Source organism: Lissotriton vulgaris, unplaced genomic scaffold, assembly GCF_964263255.1.
Source record: "Lissotriton vulgaris unplaced genomic scaffold, aLisVul1.2 SCAFFOLD_1535, whole genome shotgun sequence".
In the NCBI taxonomy this organism is placed as follows: Eukaryota; Metazoa; Chordata; class Amphibia; order Caudata; family Salamandridae; genus Lissotriton; species Lissotriton vulgaris.
Genome location: NW_028248545.1, coordinates 451,353 through 472,663, shown reverse-complemented (window position 1 = coordinate 472,663; position 21,311 = coordinate 451,353). Strand labels below are relative to the sequence as shown.

General features: G+C 47.8%; 1 protein-coding gene across 2 annotated transcripts in view; it reads left to right on the top strand.

Moving 5' to 3' along the window:
• Positions 1-21,311, top strand: part of LIG1 (DNA ligase 1) — a 397,262-nt gene that overhangs the window by 17,224 nt on the left and 358,727 nt on the right. Inside the window, exons 2-3 of one of the 2 annotated variants that reach the window (XM_086950012.1) lie at positions 15,608-15,687; positions 18,024-18,125. In XM_086950012.1, the coding sequence (XP_086806138.1) occupies positions 15,671-15,687; positions 18,024-18,125 (119 nt within the window). In that variant the 5' untranslated portion in view covers positions 15,608-15,670. Of the gene's footprint in view, positions 1-15,585; positions 15,688-18,023; positions 18,126-21,311 lie in introns of both variants that reach the window. The other variant, XM_086950011.1, reaches the window with a different exon arrangement.

Here is a 21,311-nt window from a genome sequence, read left to right as displayed (position 1 = left end):
GATCAACACCAGTTTCGAAATTACACATGCATGCTAAAATCCTTAGAGACGCAACATATTGATATATAATCTCACTCATGTACTGTTTACGTGAATGGAAATTAAAACATTCCACAACTACACTAGGTTCATTCGGATTTTGTATTTTTTTTGGGAATGCCTTCTTTCTCCAGCAAATTCATTCCATGCTCTGAACTCATCTCTCATAGGTTCCAATTCAGGTAAGTTGTCAAATATATTTTGTCTTCTGTACCCAGAAGGTTAAAAATAGCATACATTTCCCTGGCACATAATTTACTGCATCAATGGCCACTAAATAGTTTTGATATTCATGATACCAGTGTTTCCATTTTAGTGTAGGTTTCCTGAATTCTGTAGAAAACAAGGCAGTTATTAAATGTGACCACCACTAGCCATATTTTTTGAAGTTTGAATATGTAAGTAATGACCGTATTGCTTTAAAGCTAAGAATTTCAGTACTTCCAGAGGTACTGCTGTTGTATTACTCATAGTATTGATAGCTGGTGTATACTTAACAGTTGACTTTGTATGCAAATGTCATTGTTCTAAATATATACATTGTGTTTAACTAATTCTAAGTGGCACAGTCTTTAATTCTCCATCTCCATTATATATTGCATGGAAATATTTTCGATAGCATATATTTGTAAAGTGCACCATCACCTGCAAGGGAATCCTAGTGTTGACTAGGTGTGTGTGTCTACTCCTACCTATGGTAGGTTTGTTATTTGGGAGGCCATTCCATGCTCTAGGAGCAATGCGATAGAACACTGGTCCTCCTGATCTGTGTTTGTATGGGATGTGTACGAAGTCCTGTGGAGCAGAGGTGTTTGGGTGGAATGAGATGCTACTATTTAGGTAGATGGGACCCGAGTTGTTTAGTGCTGTAAATATGTGTGTGTGTGTGTGTGTGTGTGTGTGTATGAGGAGTTTGAATTGAGCACGTTTGCGAATTGCGAGCTGGTGTGATGTGAGTTCTGTATGGGAGGTTGAAGATGAGTCTGGCTGCATAGTTCTGAAGTCTTCTACTGAGTTGCTTAGTGATCCTAGTGTAGAGTGTAACCATAATCCAACTTGCTGGGGACTAGGTCATAAGTGACCGTTTCTCTAGTGTTGCTTTGGAGCCATTTGAAGATCTTCCTCAGCATCTTAAGGGTGTGGATGCAGGATGCAGTGACGACGTTGACTTGTGCTGTCATGTGCAGTTGTCTGTTGATAATTGAGAGATTCCCGGTGTGGGTCTGAGTTCGGTTGGCCACCAGTTAGTCTCATAGTAAGGCGTTCTTGCCAACTACTCCTGTCTTGTCGGAGTTGGCCTGAGACTGTTGGCTTTCATCCATAAAGCGACTTGAGTAATGTGGGCAGTGAACTGCTTGTGTTGGGAGTCTTGTTTGAAAGGGATAGTATGAGTTGTGTGTTTGTGGAGGAGACTAAGTTGATGTTGTGCATGGTTGACGTCAGACAGAGGGATAACATTTTCTTTGAAGAGAGTGGGGATGAGTGACTAACTATGAGGCACTCCACAGATGAGTTGCGGGCTTCTGAGGAGTAAGGTGCAAGGCTGACAATCTATCACAACACTTAAACATTTTTTTTTAAAATTATGTGGGATAGTATGAGTTGTGTGTTTGTGGAGGAGACTAAGTTGATCTTGTGTGCATGGTTGACGTCAGACAGAGGGATAACATTTTCTTTGAAGAGAGTGGGGATGAGTGACTAACTATGAGGCACTCCACAGATGAGTTGCGGGCTTCTGAGGAGTAAGGTGCAAGGCTGACAATCTATCACAACACTTAAACATTTTTTTTTAAAATTATGTTTAGAGTTATATTGCTGCAAGTATTAACCAATCACTCTTAAACGGGGTAAATTCCTGATAATATGTGACTTCTTTTAGTTAATGTGTCTTCTGAGATTTCATCTGATGTGGTACAAAAACAAAACTAAATTAAGTGCTGCATGCATGTTACGTTTCAAATGTTGGTGCAATGACTCGTGGCTTTAATTTATTTGCTGCTGAATGTCACGCCACATCCAAACATGTTGTGCCTGACATTTAAGTCGCAGTTGTGACATACTTAAGTTGTTTCCAGTAGTCCATGTCATCAATCCTGTGTCCCTGCGGCAGCCCTTAAGCTACTATATGTTCCTCTACCTTTCTCCGTTGTTTAAAACCTCTCCATATTAGCTTTTTCCAGCTTGTGTTGTCTCCATGACCAGCAAGGTCTTTTTGTTGCTGGCTGGAGTTGTCAGATTCAGTGTAGTGTGGGCTGGTGACTATGGCTCCTTCTGTCGCATCTCCTTAGTCTCCAAATGATTTTTTAATTTTTTTGGAAGACCTTTATTGCACATTATACATATACACAGCGGTGTGCCTACAACCCACTGGTAGGGCCGGCCGCAATCAGTGTACCATTTAAGATAGATGAGCTTGACAACATACGTCACTAGCACAAGTGCATGATCCAGAAAAGCACAGCTCATGAAGGCACCACAAATGTTCTAAATGCAATGTTCGAAGCACACCTGTAGACTGTGGCCGTTTCGCCCTTATGTGATCTCGGTCTCATTTTCAAGTTTTGCAGAAACAAAGGCAAGCACCACCAAACCCAAACTCAACCCCCCCCCCCCCCCCCCCCCCCACCCTTCTGATCCTGGTCCTAGTGAGCAGTCCAAGTCCGGTAGGCATAGTGTCCAAGAGTTAGCCGATCTAACAGATGGCAAGAAGGTCAGTAACAAGGTAGGCAGCTTTTACTCGGTTTCTTCAGCCAGGCACAAACCATAGTGGGGCTCTGCAAGGCAGCCATACCACGCTAACCCTTTATATTGCACGTGTTTCCCCCTATGAGGTCCATAGCTCAGACTCTCTACACATGACGGTCATCTCTCCCGCACTCGGGTATCACTCAAGCAGATTCACCTCCTCCCTCTGACAAGTCAGCAGTCGCGCTCCTCTCGCTGTCTGTGTCAGCTATGGACAGCATATAGAGCGTGAACGGAGCCCACACGTCCCTCGGGCGAGACTTCGCTGGCAGTCCCTCATAGTAACAATTCAGTTGGTCCCTGCAGTAAGCCATGTCATTCAGCCACAGCTGCACATCAGGCGCTCTCCTCCCTCCCCATCCCATAGCAACTCTCCTTTTAGCCAATTGAAGCGCCAGCACCACCAGCCGTCGCGATTGCGCTGACACACCGGAAGCAATTCCCAAAAGGCAGAGGCGCACATCCAGCCTAACTGCAGTCGACGTCATGACAGTCAGCCTCTCAGTCACCTCCTTCCAGAAGTCATATACACGCGAGCATCCCCAGGCCAGGTGCACAAAGTCAGCGTCATCAGCACCGCACCGGACACACTGAGCAGTAGTCCGTAGACCATACCTAACCAGTTGAACCGGCGTGTAATACCACTGTTGTAGAAACTTATAATGCAGAAGGCGGAAATTGCCATTGATCACATACCCCCGGTCATAGTACAACATTCGGTCCATTCGTCATCACTCAGTGGTTCCGGGAGGCTCCTATCCCACCGCGCCCTAGCCAGGACCGCACCCCCTCCCTCATCTTCCTGCGCAGCTTTATATAGTTTAGATAGCAATTTAGTCCTGTCCTTAGCCGTGTAGAGCAGTTGTAAGGCCCCGAGTGCTAAAGGCTCCCCTGGATACGTTGGATATAAATCACGCACGGCAGCCCGAAGCCTGACATAGACAAAGGTAGACATAGCGGCATTAGTCGAGCGGGCTGTCATCGCCTGTAAGGAGAGAAACGACGCACCTGGAAAGAGGTCCCCCATTGTTTGTAGTCCAGCTTCCCGCAGAACCTGTAATCCTCCGATCTCATTCGATACTGAAATACCCGAGTGATAAAGTAGCGGCATAGCCGGCGCGTATAACGGCAACCTGGCAGCTCGTCTACCCAGGCCCTCCCAGGCGGTCGCTGTGAGACGCACAGTATCAATCTCCCCCTTTTCAAACACCGAATGGTCGTTGACAATCATTGCCCTCAGTGGATACGGCAGAACCGCACTTGCCTCTAGTGCCACGTGCGGGGTGTACGGTGGAGCATTCAACCAGTAAATCACGAAGTGTGCCTGCGCGCAGAGATAATAAAGCCTCATGTCCGGCAGGGCGAACCCTCCCAGTTCATATGGCTTGATCAGTACCTCCCAAGTTACACGTGGCTTCTTGCCAGCCCAGGTGAGAGATATCAAAAGGGACCGCATCCTTGCAAAGAAATGCGATTTCAGCAGGACAGGAATGTTCACAAAAAAATAAAGAAATTTCAGCAGTACTACCATTTTAATCAAGGACACGCGATCCGCCAGGGTCAGTGGGAGACGAGTCCATCGCGCCACCTGGTCTTCCAACTTGGAGACGGCAACGCCATAGTTGGCCCGTATGACTTCCTGACAATCCCTATGCACCCAGATACCTAGATATCGAACCAACTTTGTCGCCCATTCCAGCGGGAATTCCAATGGAACCTGGTGAGTTGCGTCCGTGAGAGGTAACACTACGGATTTGTCCCAATTTATGGTCCGTCCAGAGTGGCGACCAAACTTAATGAATTCACGGAGAATGTTTTCTAGATGGAGCACCGGGTCCCTGACATACAGGACCATGTCGTCGGCATACATTGACACAGCCAAAGATCTAAGAGGGAACTTCAACGCTGCTTCCGCATACCTCTGCCGCAAGATACAGGCCAATGGTTCCATCATGATGGCAAAAAGCAAGGGTGAAAGAGGGCAACCCTGTCTCGTCCCCCTCTGAATCGGAAATGAGGAAGAGACATGACCGTTGACTCTAACTCTTGCCGTGGGCGCAGCATACAAAAGGGCAATCAGCGACGTGAAAAAGAAAGGCACCCCCATCCGGTGTAGGACAGCCAACATATACTTCCACGCTACGGAATCGAAGGCCTTGGCAGCATCAAGCATGACTGCCACTGCAGCCAGTTCTGGTTTAAGGAGGTGTAGTACAGCAAACAGCGCCCTCAGATTGTGAGTGGTGGACCTGAGGGGAATGAATCCCGATTGATCCGGCAGTACCATGACCGGCAGAAGTAAACGCAATCTTGTGGCTAAAACTTTGGCAATTATCTTAACATCAGTGTTCATGAGTGAAAGGGGACGATACGAATCGCACTTGTTCGGAGGTTTCCCTGGTGTAGGCAGTGCTACCAACAGCGCCTCTCTCATAGTCGCTGGAAGCCGTCCACACTCAAACGCTTCCTCCAAGACCATAGCCAAGTGCGGAATCAGCAAATCTGCATACGCTTTATAGAATTCGGAGGGCAAGCCATCCGTGCCAGCCGCCTTCCCATTCGGGAGAGCCGCTATTGCGTCCCTAAACTCCGCCTCAGTGACATGATGCATCAGGAATTCCTGTTGGCCCCTGGAAAGCCACACCAACGCAACGTCATCTAAATACCGATTCACTTCCTCCTCATCCGCCGTGTCCCTGTGCTCATAGAGCTGTGCATAGTGTTTCGAAAAGCAGGCGAGAATACCGTCCGTGCTAGTCACCACGTTCCCTTGATCCTCAATCTCTTGTACCGTGCAGTGGCGTGCCCAAGGTTCCCTAATCCGATCCGCAAGTCCCTTTCCTGGCCTACCCCCTTCTCCATAATACCTAGCTGTAGCATGTTTGGACAGGAATTTCACCTCCTGGTCGGCCAAGTCGTTATAGTCCGTGACTTTTGATCTAATGGCAGCCAGTAAAGTGACCTCCGCACCCTCCTCCAGTCGTCGCTCCAGAACCAACAACTCTCTTTCAAGCCTGGACATGGAGTCCCTGATGGACGTGAGCACCCCCGACCTTAGCCCAATACACGCCCCTCTCACCGTCACCTTAAAGGCCTCCCACACCGTGCTCATATTGTCAACAGAACCCACATTATTCACGAAAAACTCCTCAATAATCTGTCTCAGACGCTCACACACCTGATCAGTCAACACCCCAGGGGAGAGTCGCCAAGTGAAAGGAGCGGGAGCATGCGTTGGTAGCTGCAGCACCAGTGTAACAGGAGCATGGTCAGAGATCGTGCGAGGCAGATGATCAACACCCATCACCCAACCGCTCACAACACGAGTCAATAGCCAGTAATCCAATCTCGACCACGTATCATGCGCCGATGTGTAACGAGTCCCTGCCCGTTTGCTCGGGTTTCGCAATCTCCAGATATCCAACAGTTGCAGCCCACTCATACCCTCACATACAGCATCCGCCGCTTTCTTGCGCACATAGGGTCTGTCGTGTTTCTTGTCCAGTTCGGAATCCAGCGTGACATTCCAGTCCCCCCCACAGAGAATAGCCGATGGTGGGAGCATATAAAGTTTGTTCCAGAGCGTAACAAAGAAATCAGGATCATCGACATTCGGACCATAAACATTGAGAAGAGTGATCAGCGTACCACATAACTTACCCTGTACAATAATATATCTACCACCCTGGTCAATCTCCTCATGAATCACTTCAAACGGGACATTTCTCTTTATCAGAATCATCACCCCACGGGCATAGGAAGAGTATGCCGTGGCCAGTCTCACCCCCGCCCACTGCTTGCCCACCATTTCAGCCGCCTTACCCTTAAGGTGTGTTTCTTGAAGAAACACCACCTGTGCACCATGTCCATTCAAAAAGGCAAGCATTTGTCGAGCCTTTTGTGGCCTATTGAGTCCCCGCACATTCCAAGTGATGCACTTGAGTACCCCCCCTATCCATATCGCCAAACCAGCAAGCAACCCAGAAGCCAATAGTTCCCCACTAGCTCCCACCCGCTAGACCAACCCTCCCTACCCATCGACCTGTGATTGACATGAGCTCCTCTGCGACAAATACCGATCCTCCACCAGAAGCTCCGAACACATCCAACAGACATCTCAGATCCCTCACTTTTGACCAGGAAAAAGAACAACCCCCCAACAGACCCCAAAAGCCCATCCCCCATCCCACCACCCACTTCAGCACTCCCAATTTGCCAAAGCCTTCCCGTATCCCCCCCCTTGCAACCCCCAACAATGCAAACAACTGTGTGTGGGGATCTCCCATGTCAGGGGGCGTAGCGGCACACTACTCCCGCCAGTGACTGACGAGAGTGCAGACCATTGTCAATAACAATAACCCCAACCCTTCAACCCCAGCCCCGCGGCCAAGGCAATAAACATTTAGCAATCAAATATCAGCACATTGCACTGGACACCCCTTGATGTGTTCGCTACCAATAGAGCAGTAACTGAAGCCGATAATGCCAGTAGTGATCAGCGCGGCAGGCGTGCAAAGCCCCCCCAGTCGATACCCATCTAGCCAGGCCCCCCGCTGAGCCCACAGGAGGTATGGCTCAGACAATAGCAACACATCATCATCAGCAAAGTCATCGCTGGCCAGAGCATCCTTCCCCCCTCAGCAGACACAGCAGCAGTACAAGGCAGTCCAGGCACTGGAGCGCCCGGGGGCCGGCAGCGACCCATTAATGTAGAATAACGGAGGGAACCCAGTGCAGCACTCCCCAGTTGCACCCCTGCCTCAGCTAACAGCGCAGAGCAGTTCAGGCAACCTCGTCCTGCCTCTCATCTTTGCCATCCCGCCGTCCATTCGGCTCTTTGGCACGTTTTTTCAGTTTTTTAGCGTAGTCCATGGCCGCCTTGGGGGAAGAGAAAATCTTATTATCCGAAGGAGGCCCAATCCGAAGGCGTGCCGGATACAACATGGCATAGGCAATGTCTTCAGCTCTCAGTAGCTGTTTCACCGTGGCAAATTCTTTACGAGCTGTCTGTACCGCCATGGTGAAGTCAGGATAGAACTCAAGTTTGTTACCCTGGTATTCTATGGAGCCCTTTTCCCTTGCAAGGCGTAGAATAGTATCCCGGTCCCTATAGTTCAGGATCCTGGCCACGATTGGTCGCGGCGGTGCCCCCGGCGGGGGTCGTTTAGCCAGAGAGCGATGGGCACGCTCCACAATAAAGACACGAGACAGTTGGTCAGCTCCAAAGATGTCGATGAGCATGCGTTCCATGTATTCCTCCATTCGCCCAACATTCGTGGATTCCGGCAGGCCCGTGACGCGGACGTTGTTCCTTCTGGACCTCCCTTCCAACTCCTCGTTCTTCGCTTGTATGACCGCCAGCACCCTTTCCATGCTGAAAACCTTAGACGAGACCGTGGCGAGTCCATCCTCCGTGGCGGATACTCTTTGCTCCACCTCCCCCATCCGTTCGTTCTGGCGGTCGAATTGCGTCGCCATTTGGTCAAGGCGGTGATTAACTGACTCCATGGTGCCTTCAATTGATTGGAGAGTCTTCTGCATTGCCACTAGCGTAGATTCCAAATTCGGGGCACCCCCAACAGCCCCCCCCCCCTGGTCAGAGTCAGTGGGCACCTGGGAAGACATGAGCGCAGTTTTTTTCGCCTCAAACGTGATTTTTGGTTGATTCCTTTCCGGCCTGCCCATGGCGACGAGCAAGACAAGCCCAGGTTAAGGCGCGAAAATGTAGAGCAGATACACCAGGCGAGACACCCCAATCTGGCACAGAGCATATACCAGCCGCTCCACACCAGGGAGTAGGCCCAGGCCCCCGCAGTTACCCCCAACGCAGGACAAGCAGGTACACCGTTTCCGGCGGGGAAAGCGCGCCAAGTCGTTCTCCGAGTAGCCTCTCAGCGCTCTTGTGGACAGTGGTCTGTTAGTCCCCAAAGCAATGAAGTGGCTATGTTGCCAGGACCACAACCCCTGTATCCTCCGCCTGGCAGCACCGTCATCCGGGACTGTGATCACTGGATGTGTGCCTCCCACTGGAACTCTATCACCAAAGGGTTCGGGGGATGAAGCCACAAAATGGCGGGCGCAGTGGAGGCCCACAGACTCCCAGCGTATCCAGGCACCTCAGCAATATGTCCGCAGGAGGGGAACTACCCCCACGCAGCTCAGGCCAATTTTCAGCTGTGTTCAGAGGCACGGCTCCGTCACTCCGCCTCGCTGCATACCCCCTCCCCCTGCTCCCGCCAGCCTCAGCTCGCGCGGCGCGGCCTAGCGTGGCCCGGCGCCACCTCTGCAGCCTCGGGCTTCCGTAGCGCCCCGCCCCACTCACCGAAACCAGCAGGGCCGGGTCCAGGCCGTCCGATCTCGTGGCGCCGCTCCGGGGAGATCTCACAGGCACCGCCGCTGCACCGCCACTGCAGGGACCAAGCACCGCGTCCTCCGAGCCACACCCGCAGGCAGCAGCGGAGTTGACAGCCCAAGCTGCCGCGGGACGGCTCCTCCTCAAGGATCAAAGGTTCCGTCGGCGGTGCCCCGGCACAGGGCATTCCGGCTCCGGGTGCGCTCCGCTCAGCCGCTGTCTATGAGAAAAGCTCCTCAGCGAACCCCCAATGGCAGCGGGGTGTGCTCAGCCGAAGTACAGGGCGAAGGTGTTGGGAAAAACAGGATAAATGGGCGAATTTTTAAATGGTCTCGGCAGAGCCTCACTCACGTGCGGCCATCTTGCCCTGCGCCCTCTTGCGCCCCCTAGTCTCCAAATGATTAAAGATGTTGTTCTCTTCTCCCTGTGATAAATCTGCCTCCACCGACATCCCCGTCTTATGGTCAACTGTGGGTCTTGTCTGGTCCAAAGTGTCTTTTTGTTTTTGAACAGACTGCAGGCTGCGCAATCCTGTTCCTTGTGTTCTGCCAACAGACCGAGATTGCCAATGTTGTGTGTATGAATAAGCGAATAGAGCACCATATTAAGGACACGTACAAAAGAGACTTCTCTTTTATTTTTTTATTATTCTTTTAGCCTCCATCACCCGGAGCACAACATTCTTCGCATGTCTTATAGTGGATTTGCACCGGCTGAAGAACTCTGCTCCACTAGTCACTCATGATTTGTCGAACTTGCATCCGAGGAGTAGATGCTCTTTCCAGACCGTAATGCGTCCATAGGCAGCTAATTCGTTTGAGCTGCGCGGTGATCTGGCTCAATCCGTCCAAATCGATGGCAGAAAAAAATCTATCTATTAAGGAGCCTTTTGGCATGCGCTTTCTCTCGGAGGTGGAAACTCTACGTCACACCAGCAATAAAAAAACTCTCGAGAAAAACAACTTCTAAAGGCTGTTTCCAACACTAGATGGCAGGAGTATGCATAAGATGTGTATCTGCAGCCAATACATGCTATAAATGCGTGCATTTCATGCGCCTTCAGTGCACTTGCTGTACTAAATCCAAATCCTTCTAATTTGTAGGTTCAAGTTGGGGGCTGGAGTGTCTTATAATGCCTTTTGCGCCTACATTCCTCAAACTGAGTGAGCATATCTACCTTTGCAACTAAGGCAAACAGGCTGGGGAAAGCTGCCTAAGTTCCCTAAAGTAATAAGCCAAGCAAATGTCCTGTGTGACTCATTCATCAACACTTCTACCTTTGCTTTGAAAGTTCAATTACTAACTTGTATCATAACCCATGTTATTGAAAAAGGGTACAGGACACAATATCTTGTTTGATTGATTTTCCCATTTTTAGGAGGACAATACGCATTTAATTATTTATCCAAACTAGTGCAGAAGACTAAGTGCTCAGACAGTGAACACGTAAGTGTGTATGTATGTATGTATGTGTGTGTGTGTGTGTGTGTGTGTGTGATATATAATATTAAAAAAACAAAGGATACAGGGAAGTTATAGTTAGGCTCAGATTTCACTTGTGCAATCATAGAAATTCAGCTGTTATAGTTACCTGAGGTAACTATAACGTAGGTCCCTCCATGCACTGCTTATGACCTCACATATTACATCACTCCTAACCTGGTCAGTGACATCTCAAGTGACAACACTGATCTCATCTAGTGAGTATAAGTATTTTGAAGAACTCATGAGTGTTAAACATATATGCTAAGCTACTACAAAAGTTATATAGGAAAACTAGGTGCATTAGTACGGAGTGATACTACTTTTAGCATATATTGTGTGAGTGGCTGCGTGACTGCATGTATCCTTGGGTGTATGGGTGGGTAAGGGAGTGTGTAAGTAACTGCATGGGTGAGTGGATGTCTGTTTGAGTGGGTGTTTGGTTAAATGAGTTGGTGAGTGGCTGTATTTGAGAGTGTGTCTGTGTGAATGGATGTATGAGTGAGGGAGCAGCTGTGTGAGTGCTTATATAAATGTGGAATTAGTATGTAAGTGGTTGTTTGGGTGTTTAAGAGACTGTGCAGGTAAATAAGTGGGGAGTGATTAGCTGTATGTGTGAGTGTGTGCCTATGTGACTGGCTGCATGGGTGAATGAATGGTTGTGTGAGTGGCTCTATCGAAGAGTACTGGTTTGAGTATTGGTACGAGTCTGAATGGGTATGTGAATAGTGTTGGTGTGTGAGCGGGCGCACAAGAGGTTGTATGTGGCGGTGAGTGGATCTGTGGATGATGTAATCAGTGATGTCGGCCACTGACCACCAATTTTTATTAGGTCTCGGCTAAAAGACGCGCGTAAGCGCGTCTCCGCCGAGATCTTATGTTAGCGAGTAGCAGTCCCAGGAGACAGTCCAGGTCGCGCGCATTTCCTGTTGAGGCGATTGCCGCGGGCCGCGCGCTCAGCCACTGTCTCCTGAGAAGCTTCAAACACGCCTGCGCATACACGCATACACACACGCATGCACACAGACATCCCTACCAATACGGGAGCCGCCCGCTCGCCCCCACCCCGCCCCCCCCCCCCCCACCCCGCCGACAGATGCGCACCTTTTAAAAACTCTCCAGCAACGGGCCCCTTATGCCGTTACTACTCCGGTGATCAACCATTTTTCAGCGCTTTCAATTGCCCACTATCCTGGCACTCTCGCCCCCCCTTCGCATGCCTCCCAGTGCCTCGTCCGCTCTCTCCTTTGCCCACGATACTGCACCCACCCCTCCCCCACCTCGCCTCACACTCTACGCCGCACCTCTTCTGACAATTCCCCCAGCGCCCACGCACGCACATAGACACACACCCCCGGACACACACACATACACGCGCGCACAAGCACACACACACGTGAACCAAGGCCCCCCATCGCACACATACATATACACACACAAGCGCCCCCCCCCCCCCCCCCCCAAGTAAGGGCACTTACCGCCACTCCGGAGATCTGCAGCCTCAACCACTGCTTCTCCGGCCAGACACTCGTGGGTGCGGGCTTCGTGCACAAGGCGGAAGTCCCGCCCCCACCATAGCTTTCGTTTTCAGGAGTGCGCGCGCCGTAGCAACAATGGTAAGACTTTCATTCTCAGCGCGCACTCCTGAAAACGAAAGCCACGCAGAGGAAATCAACACGCGTAGCTGGGGGGGCGGGCTCATCGTCTCGTCATTTAATGGTACAAGTATCTTATTTAGGACTCGTCCAGCTTGTTAGTCTGTACCGGGGGACCTCACTTGGGTTTCATCATGGGGAATGGTTAAGTAACTGCGTATCAGGAGCAGATCGTTCGCGTGATGACTGGCAGACCGTGTAAGTGCACAACGTACACCTATCTAGCAGGATGGACCAGCCGCCGCCCCACAGAAGATGCCGGTGGTTAGGAGTGTTTATAGCAGCCACTGTGGCGTATTTATTATCTGAGGTATGGTCCCCTTGGTTGGGCTGTTCCAGCAGAATCAGGCAGTCCCAGAAGTTATCCCCATGCTAGGAGCCGATAATGTAGCAGGTGCCCAGCATCCGGCGGAACCACCCTCTGTTTTGTAAATGACTGTGATTCACAATGGTTTGGCCTTGGCAGTAGTTGGGCATTGGGTACTTTACTGGTCCGGAGCTTGCCCCCGGCATAGGGGCGGTGATCACTAGTTCCAAGTCTCAAGGCTGCGAGATCGTCGAGGCTCCAGCCCCAGTGTAGCACTGATTCCCAACTCTCACAATGTTGGCTCAGTCCCGAGGTTTTTTGTAATAAGTGGGGTGGGACACCAAAGCCACCGGTCCCCAGTTGGCTGTGCTTGTTAATGTGGAGCACTTTGTCTAATACTGCCTGTGTCCGCCTTGGTTTTTATCTCGCCTGGAAAGCGCCTTGCAAGAGGTCTGCCCGGTCCCTGAACCCGTGTGGGCCTCCAGTTCAGTGGGCGGCAGCCGGGTCGCACTGCTGCCCAGGGTAAAGGGTGGGTTGATCGGGGAGGGGTGAATGCGATTCCTTACCCCTATTACGGTGGCTGCTTTGTCTTGGTGGTGCAGTGTTCGCCACGCCGCTCCGAAGTCAGGTGGGAAGGAGAGGGGGCACCCGATGACGGGAGCCAGGCAGGTCTTCGTCCCTCCTGGAGCCGCCGGCTTTGTTTGTGGACCACCTCAGATCAGTGGCCTCCGGGTAAGGTATATAGGGAGCGGCGGTATCAATTGGAGTCACTCCTGCGAGCAGCTTGTCCTATTTCCTCCCGTGGATCTACACTTGGGCGAGGTGTGTATTCTAGTGCGCCTACTTCCACCGTGTCTCGCTTTGGCCTTACCTCGGAGAGCGCCGTGATTAGGAGAGGAGGCGAGGGCAAAAGCATACAATCTGCATATCATTCAGTGCGGCATGCGCTCCGCAGGTACTGCAATGATGGTAGCCTCGTCTGCAACAGAAAACATGCAGATATTTAGGGGCTTTTGTCGCGACTCTGGTGGAGCTCCTGTCTTAAGGCGCCATCTTCATCGGCGCCAAGCCATAACCCCCCTCGGTGGTGTTTCTTGTTTTAAAATACTTTTTTTCCTTCCTCGAGTGTTAACTGTTCTGACCGAATCTGGGATCTAGTGTCATTTTTCTTAAAGCATTTGCCGAGTCTTTGATGAGGCACTGTGTCACATCTCATTTGGGCTATTTCTTTTGGCCTACACTGGAATCCGGGACGCAACTTGCTGCTTGGTTTTAGGTCTTTTTAGAAAAGGGGGTGGTGATGAACAGAGTGTCTGAATTAAGCAGACCACTCTTACCCAGTCCAAAGATCAGGGCTTGATCCATCACCGTTATTTATCTCACTGCCCCATCCCAGATCAGAACCTGGCTATATGCAAATCAGTCTGTCCCTGGCCCAGTGCATCATGGGAACAGGGCAGACTAAACTACCAAGCCAATTCTTCACCAGAAAGGAGACAAGCTACCGGGGACCGGTTTCTGGCATTTCAGCCTTCTTCGGCCCGGCTTGCTTGAATCCTGATGGAGCAGTGAGAAAGGGTGCTGTGTATTGGCAATGTTAATGACAATGCCATTTATTTGTGATTTAAAGAAAAAAAAAATGTCATGAGCAATGCCAATAGCTCTACCATTAATGATGCCGAGACCATTGCATTGCAAATGCTTGTTATATGCCTCGCCGGGACACGGCATCACCTTGTTTAATTTAAACAAGGGTGTGAGCCTGCGTTTGGAGAAAAAAATTAGTAATGAAATATTTTTTTTATGTGTATATTGGGAATTTGCAGCAATAGTATTAAAAAAAAAAAACTTTTATGCTGCGGCAATCTCCCATTGGGGGGAGGGGAGGAAGGGGGTCTGTCAAGGTATTCTACCCTGCAGCCTATTATTTAATTAAATCTTATTGTAGCCCAGGAAGAAGGGGCTGTTGCTCTGAAACGCGTCAGCGGTATTAAATTAATGAGGCGCAGAGAAGTGGGTTGTTGTGTAAAAGTCTTAAGGCTGGGAAGTTTGTGTGCAATCTTATGTGCAAGGGCACATTTGGAACTAATATATGTGTGTATGTGTGTGTATATATATATATATATATATATATATATGTATGTTTCAGCCAAACTTTCTCAATTAGTCTGTCATTCATATATTTTTCCACCCACTCCAGCATACATTAAGGGGCAATGTGTCAGTCCACTTCAGGCACTGGCTGACTTCACTATAAGTTACGGCTTGCTGCCTTTTCACAAGGCACACATCTCCCCGTGCCAGTGAGTACTATGGCAATGTGTACTTTTTTTTTTTTAAAGATCTAAACAAAGTTTTTACTTTGTAGCCAATGTTTATGTTTAGAGTGATGATGGCCCACAGCTTCTCGAGCAATCGTTTTGCAAAAATCATGACAAAAAGATTTTTCAAAAGGCTGGCAGTTAACATCAGACCTGCTGGCTTTTCCAATGCTGTTTTTTATTCATTATTGCACTTCCCCCTCCCACTTTTAACCACCTCCTGCTGTATATCCTCTTGCACAATGGCTGCTGCTCTTTCTGCTTTCCTACATTCCGCCATACAGTTTTCACTGCTACAATCATTTTCACTGCACTGATCTCACTGTGTCGGAGTCTCAGTCCTTCACACACTTTCTCACTCACACCCCTCCCCCCACGCCTCTGGAACTCTGTCCCCCACACCTTCTCTGTGTCTTACCATTAAGTCTGTCTCATTCTTGCCTCTCACCATCTCTGGTCTCCACACAGATCACCTGTTGAAGGAAATGTGTACACACACATTTGTGGTTAAATTAGCCATGAAGAGCTCCTGGCTAGGTCCATAATTACAAGTTTTATGTCGGTGAAAGTGCATCAAGTGCCAAGTTTATAGGACTGCAAAACGTTGAAGGATGTTTGGGGTTGATCTCAGGAATATGCTATTCTTTTTCATCTATGAAGGTGTGCATTCTTTTTTTCTTTCAGAGGATTTTTCTTGAGTTCCTAGAAAAGTAATCAGGTTCCTCGTGGACGGCTATTTGCATCTCCACAATCCACTTTGACTTCCACGATGCAGCGGACCATCATGTGAGTGATATGTTTGGATGGATATGGTTAGACATGCTTAATAGTAGCTCGGGAGGACATTAATGTTTGGGATTTTCTGAGTAAATTGAAATAACCTGATCCAGACCTAACCACCTTGGTTATCTTGCACAATAAGTAACCATTGATTCTTAGCAGGTCAATTCAGTTCTCAGTCATCAGAGGTTGATGCAAACATTTGACGTGCAGGTTACATTAAAGATCTTTGAAGCTTATGGTCCATCCCCTGATCTAGCACAAGGTTATTTTGTCCTAAACTGCCAGACACCAACACTAATTTGTTGGTTACTGTGGCAGTGAAACCATTGACTGGAAAATAATAGAGGAGTTCATCTTTATTTTTTGGTGTGCATTACTTCAGAGTCTAAGCTCATTCTGACTAGTTGGGAGGGTGGTGTGTGGCATACTGTGGCAATCTGTGCATGATGGGTAGCGGTACTAGCACCGTGCTGTATGACATTAAAACTGGTTTGTGCAGCTGTAGTTCACTCTATCAGCAGAGAACTTGCTGACCTTAACAGAACTGCTGTGCTACCTCCTTTTTCTGTGAAGGCACAGGCCTCATCTATCCCTTTGCTGGGGGAAGAGAAGATGAGCACACCCATTGCAGAGGGTTCAGTATTTCTGTCTCTACACTGAGGGTAATCCCAGACTGTTTAAAAGAGCAGGGACTAGAAAGTGCTGATATAAAATCACATCTGAGTGGTTTACATTTCCCCCCCATTATTGGTATGTTGACACAACTTGTTTTAGTTATGTGCAAGCAAGGACAGCCTACTTTGACTGATCATGACCGTGGGAAGGGTTGTTCCCATTTCCAGAGTTGACTGTCGAAAGCAGCAGGTGTCATGGCTGCATCTGTATAACCAAAGTGTGGCAGTTGCTGGGCAAATGACAGATATTACCTTTTGCGTAAAGGATGCATTTCATCATCATCCCAGTGTGCATATTGCTTCAGGTGAGGAGAACACCATGTGTGCAGTTATGAGCTTTCATTAAACTAGTCGGAACGTTGATTGGCATGTAGTTAGTTTCATTTGAATAAATTGTTCTAAAATACTCCAACAATGTAAAAGGAAATCTCACAATGTACACCGTGTTCTCTTGACATAGTGCAAAATGGTAACTGCATGGAGCCTAAGAAATCTGGCCACGGATTAGGGTGAGAAGGCTGCATATGAAGGAAGTGTAGTTTTTTTGCAGTCCGAGAAGGAATAGAAGATTGGGTAGAGTTGATGTTCCATTGTGAGAGTGGAGGATGGACAACAGAGGATGTAGCCTGGCAAACAACTCTAGTAATTGAGGAGAGTGGTTCAGGAGAGGCATATACCTCACGGCAGGAAAGTAAGAGCCCATAGATATCTAATGCTGGGAATGATGAAAGATGTAATTCATACATTTTAGGGTTCAGCAATGATACCTGGGGCCGTATTTTGTATACGGTACACTTTCCCTGTTTGCACCATTTTGCACCTTTTCAGAAGGCAGGGTGCAAACTGGGACAGTGCACCATATTAGAAAGGATACGCTGACCCCCTACCCCCCCACTCCCCCCCTCCCACCCCCGGCAATCACAAACTCGTGCTGCCCTGGTGTCAGCGCATTTAAAGTGAAATATGGAGGGGCTGCTTCAAAAACTGCAGGGGGTATGTCACCGCCTTCTTTAAGAGGGGAGCGATAGATCCCCTTGCAGGTGGGTCCAGTTAGTGACTGCACCCGTCTGCAGAGGGTATAACTGGGGGTCCATGGGACCCACTTTCTCCCCTCCGGAAGGATGCCTTTGGGAGGCGCACTCAAAGTGTGCCTCCCTTTCAGTGCACCTCCTAGGGGCATATTTGTCTCCGCGTCCATAATACGGTGCATGTACAGGGCATTTCCTAATTTGCCTTGGGCCACATCCCCCGTGGAAATGAAGGAAAACCCTCTCAGGATAACGATGGCGCTACGGGTGTGACAGTGCTATCGGTATTAGAGAAGGAGATGCACAAGCGTCTGTGGCCCCTTATGTAATACCATTGTGCCCTTGAGCCGGACAGAAGCTGGTGCACACTCCTGTTGCGCCACCAGGGCATAATGTATAATACAGCCCCATGTGTGTTTTGTGCCTGATCATTGTATTTTTATCCAAAGGTTTCCCTTTAGAGTTGATGGCTTTTTGAAGGTTGGTGGATGTGTTGTGGGGAAACAATGCAGATGTTACTTAAAAAGTATCATTTCTACACACTCAAAATTATGTATTTCTTGCTATCCGATTACTATATTGATCTGTTGTAAATGGGCCTATGTGGATTCATTATGAAATTGTATCTCTGTTTCAGGTCTTTCTTCCAGGCTAAACCTGGGGCAACTATTAAGAAGGAGGAGAAAGATGGAACTAAGACTGTAGCGAAGAGTCCCAAAACCGAGGAATCGCCCAAAGGGCATGTATTTTCTGCTTCATTCTTGCTTTGACAATTTTGTTCCCACCTCAACCCCACTACCCCCATTTCATTTCTTTCTGTGCCTACTTCCACCTTTTTTCTTTCTAGAGGAAAAAATGGTTCATGGGAGTATCTGTGGTGAACTTGTGAAAATCTGACTTTCCTTCACTTTCCTGTGCATTTTGAAATTGTGGTTTACTCAAAATGTGCACGTGTCCCAATAACATGCAACTTTACTTTCTCCTGCCAGGCTAGCCTATTTGTGCTGCTGGCAGGACTCTTCTGTCCTCATCCATAGAGAAGAGGAAATGCTGTTGGTGTATTGAACGCTAAATGAGCTGGAACGCGTCTTTGGTATCGTAGCTGTCCCTGCCCCATATACATGATGCGATGTTCTGGAGATCCATATAACAACAACCAAGGGCTTTGACTCATACACAGTAAAGCAGAGTCCAATACTAGAATAAACAAAAGAAGTGCAAATACTGTGACTGATTTCACAGACAACAAACCACTCAATTGGGAACCAGACTAACAATGACTCAATTGCTAGTCGGCGTTTGAAATGAATCAATTGTATTTATTTTTATATATTTTGATATACCTTATTTTTTTGTATAGACAAACAGACATTGGCAAAATACTTTGTGTATTTATATGTATATATATAAAAAGACAGACAAAAGATGAGCGAAATAAATTACAAAGTAGGACAGGCAGTCCGTGCTGTGAACACAATCTTTCACGCATCAGTCATTCCACATTCACACTCTCATTCCTTCCATACCATAATAAACATTGTGCATGTGAAATAAGACAAACAAAGAAATAAAGAAGGTCAGGCAAGCAAAGTCAAGAGCAAATCAGAAATAACACTGAAAATGTTGAAAAATACTTAATATCACAACAATTGTATGACAGACATAATATGTACAATTCCTTTCTGACCAAAGAACCTAACAACAAAAGGTACACAAGGTCGACGCGTTTCGAATCGGACCCTTTGTCCGATTCTCATCAGGACCAGAGAATCTGTGTGTATTCAGTGTTAAGTCACGGGGGTTGCTGCATCAAGTGTTTTTGACCAACGGATGTTTAATCCAAAAGAGGCTGCGTGGAGTGGGAGTCGTCAGGGAGCCATCATGAAAGGGCGCTTTTTAAATGAAGGCTTTAGAGCGTGGAGGGTTGCTCGGGATCCGGTTCAGATAGTTTGAATGGGGTGGCCGATCAGCAATTCACAGCCGCTGGCTTATGTGAACTCCTCTCGCAGCGTAAACCGGGGCGTCTCTTAGTGTTTAGCACGCCGGTGCTGAACACTAAGAGACGGCCCCGGTTTACGCTGCGAGAGGAGTTCACATAAGCCAGCGGCTGTGAATTGCTGATCGGCCACCCCATTCAAACTATCTGAACCGGATCCCGAGCAACCCTCCACGCTCTAAAGCCTTCATTTAAAAAGCGCCCTTTCATGATGGCTCCCTGACGACTCCCACTCCACGCAGCCTCTTTTGGATTAAACATCCGTTGGTCAAAAACACTTGATGCAGCAACCCCCGTGACTTAACACTGAATACACACAGATTCTCTGGTCCTGATGAGAATCGGACAAAGGGTCCGATTCGAAACACGTCGACCTTGTGTACCTTTTGTTGTTAGGTTCTTTGGTCAGAAAGGAATTGTACATATTATGTCTGTCATACAATTGTTGTGATATTAAGTATTTTTCAACATTTTTAGTGTTATTTCTGATTTGCTCTTGACTTTGCTTGCCTGACCTTCTTTATTTCTTTGTTTGTCTTATTTCACATGCACAATGTTTATTATGGTATGGAAGGAATGCGAGTGTGAATGTGGAATGACTGATGCGTGAAAGATTGTGTTCACAGCACGGACTGCCTGTCCTACTTTGTAATTTATTTCGCTCATCTTTTGTCTGTCTTTTTATATATATATACATATAAATACACAAAGTATTTTGCCAATGTTTGTTTGTCTATACAAAAAATAAGGTATATCAAAATATATAAAAATAAATACAATTGATTCATTTCAAACGCCGACTAGCAATTGAGTCATTGTTAGTCTGGTTCCCAATTGAGTGGTTTGTTGTCTGTGAAATCAGTCACAGTATTTGCACTTCTTTTGTTTATTCCATGTTCTGGAGATCCGACCCAACTCTGTAAAACTTCAGCTGGGCTTCTTGAAATGCTGAGAAGTTGGGGTGGTCTGCACTATTCATTCTCTCACACTGCATCCTTCAGAGATTCTCAGAATTCATGCTAGAAATGTCATACAAGAGTATTACAAACCATACATTTAATATATTGATAATTGTGACCTATCCATAACTCGTTGATGCCCGTGAGGTGGATATGGGTCTTTCAGTAGATGGCCATATTTCAGTTTTTCCTTCCACATGCCACGTGAGGGGTGTTCTCTGCCTAAGATTTTCCAATGCTTTTACTAGCATCTGACCACTGAAGGTTGTTGCCTACAACTTCTGTTGGGAAGAAGAATTTTTTTTTCCTTAAATTTCTGTGCGTTTTCCTAAATGGACCTTACTTTGATTTCTTTCTTAGTGTTTCCTGTGCACCCATACTAAATAGCTCGCCTGGGGAAAGATCAATTTATCCATATTGATGCCAGACCTTCATCCTAATCTTGGCTGAGGCTTCTGCTCTGGCATAAGTCTCTGTTCAAACCCAATCCCACCTCCTGGTATAAAAAAAATTGTTTTGCAGACCTTTTAGAAGGCATTTAGCATTTGCACCCAAGCATGTCCTGCAGGACTGTGGCATTTACAATAGTATTCAGTCAATGCGGATGTCTTTAAAGCAGTTGGAGAGAAGTTACTTGTGAGGTACTGGGGCCCAGACTGACTTGAGAGACTCTCAGGTGACTCACTTTGAGGAATCTCTCTTCAGCCAGCATATGTTTAATAACTGTCTACCTCTTCTCAACTCTTGATTTTGTGTTTCCTGCTGGAGGAGATCGGGGGGAAAGGGGTGGGGTCAACTTGCTGTTATCATCACTATTTATGTATATCATTAAAGATTACCAAAGAAAAAAAGGAAAATTCATTTATTTCTAATTTGCCATCAGAGAATTTTACGTTCAAGGACGACCATCTAACCTCTTTGACATCCACATGCCTGTAGTTAAACGGTGTGGGCCCTATGGGTGCAGATA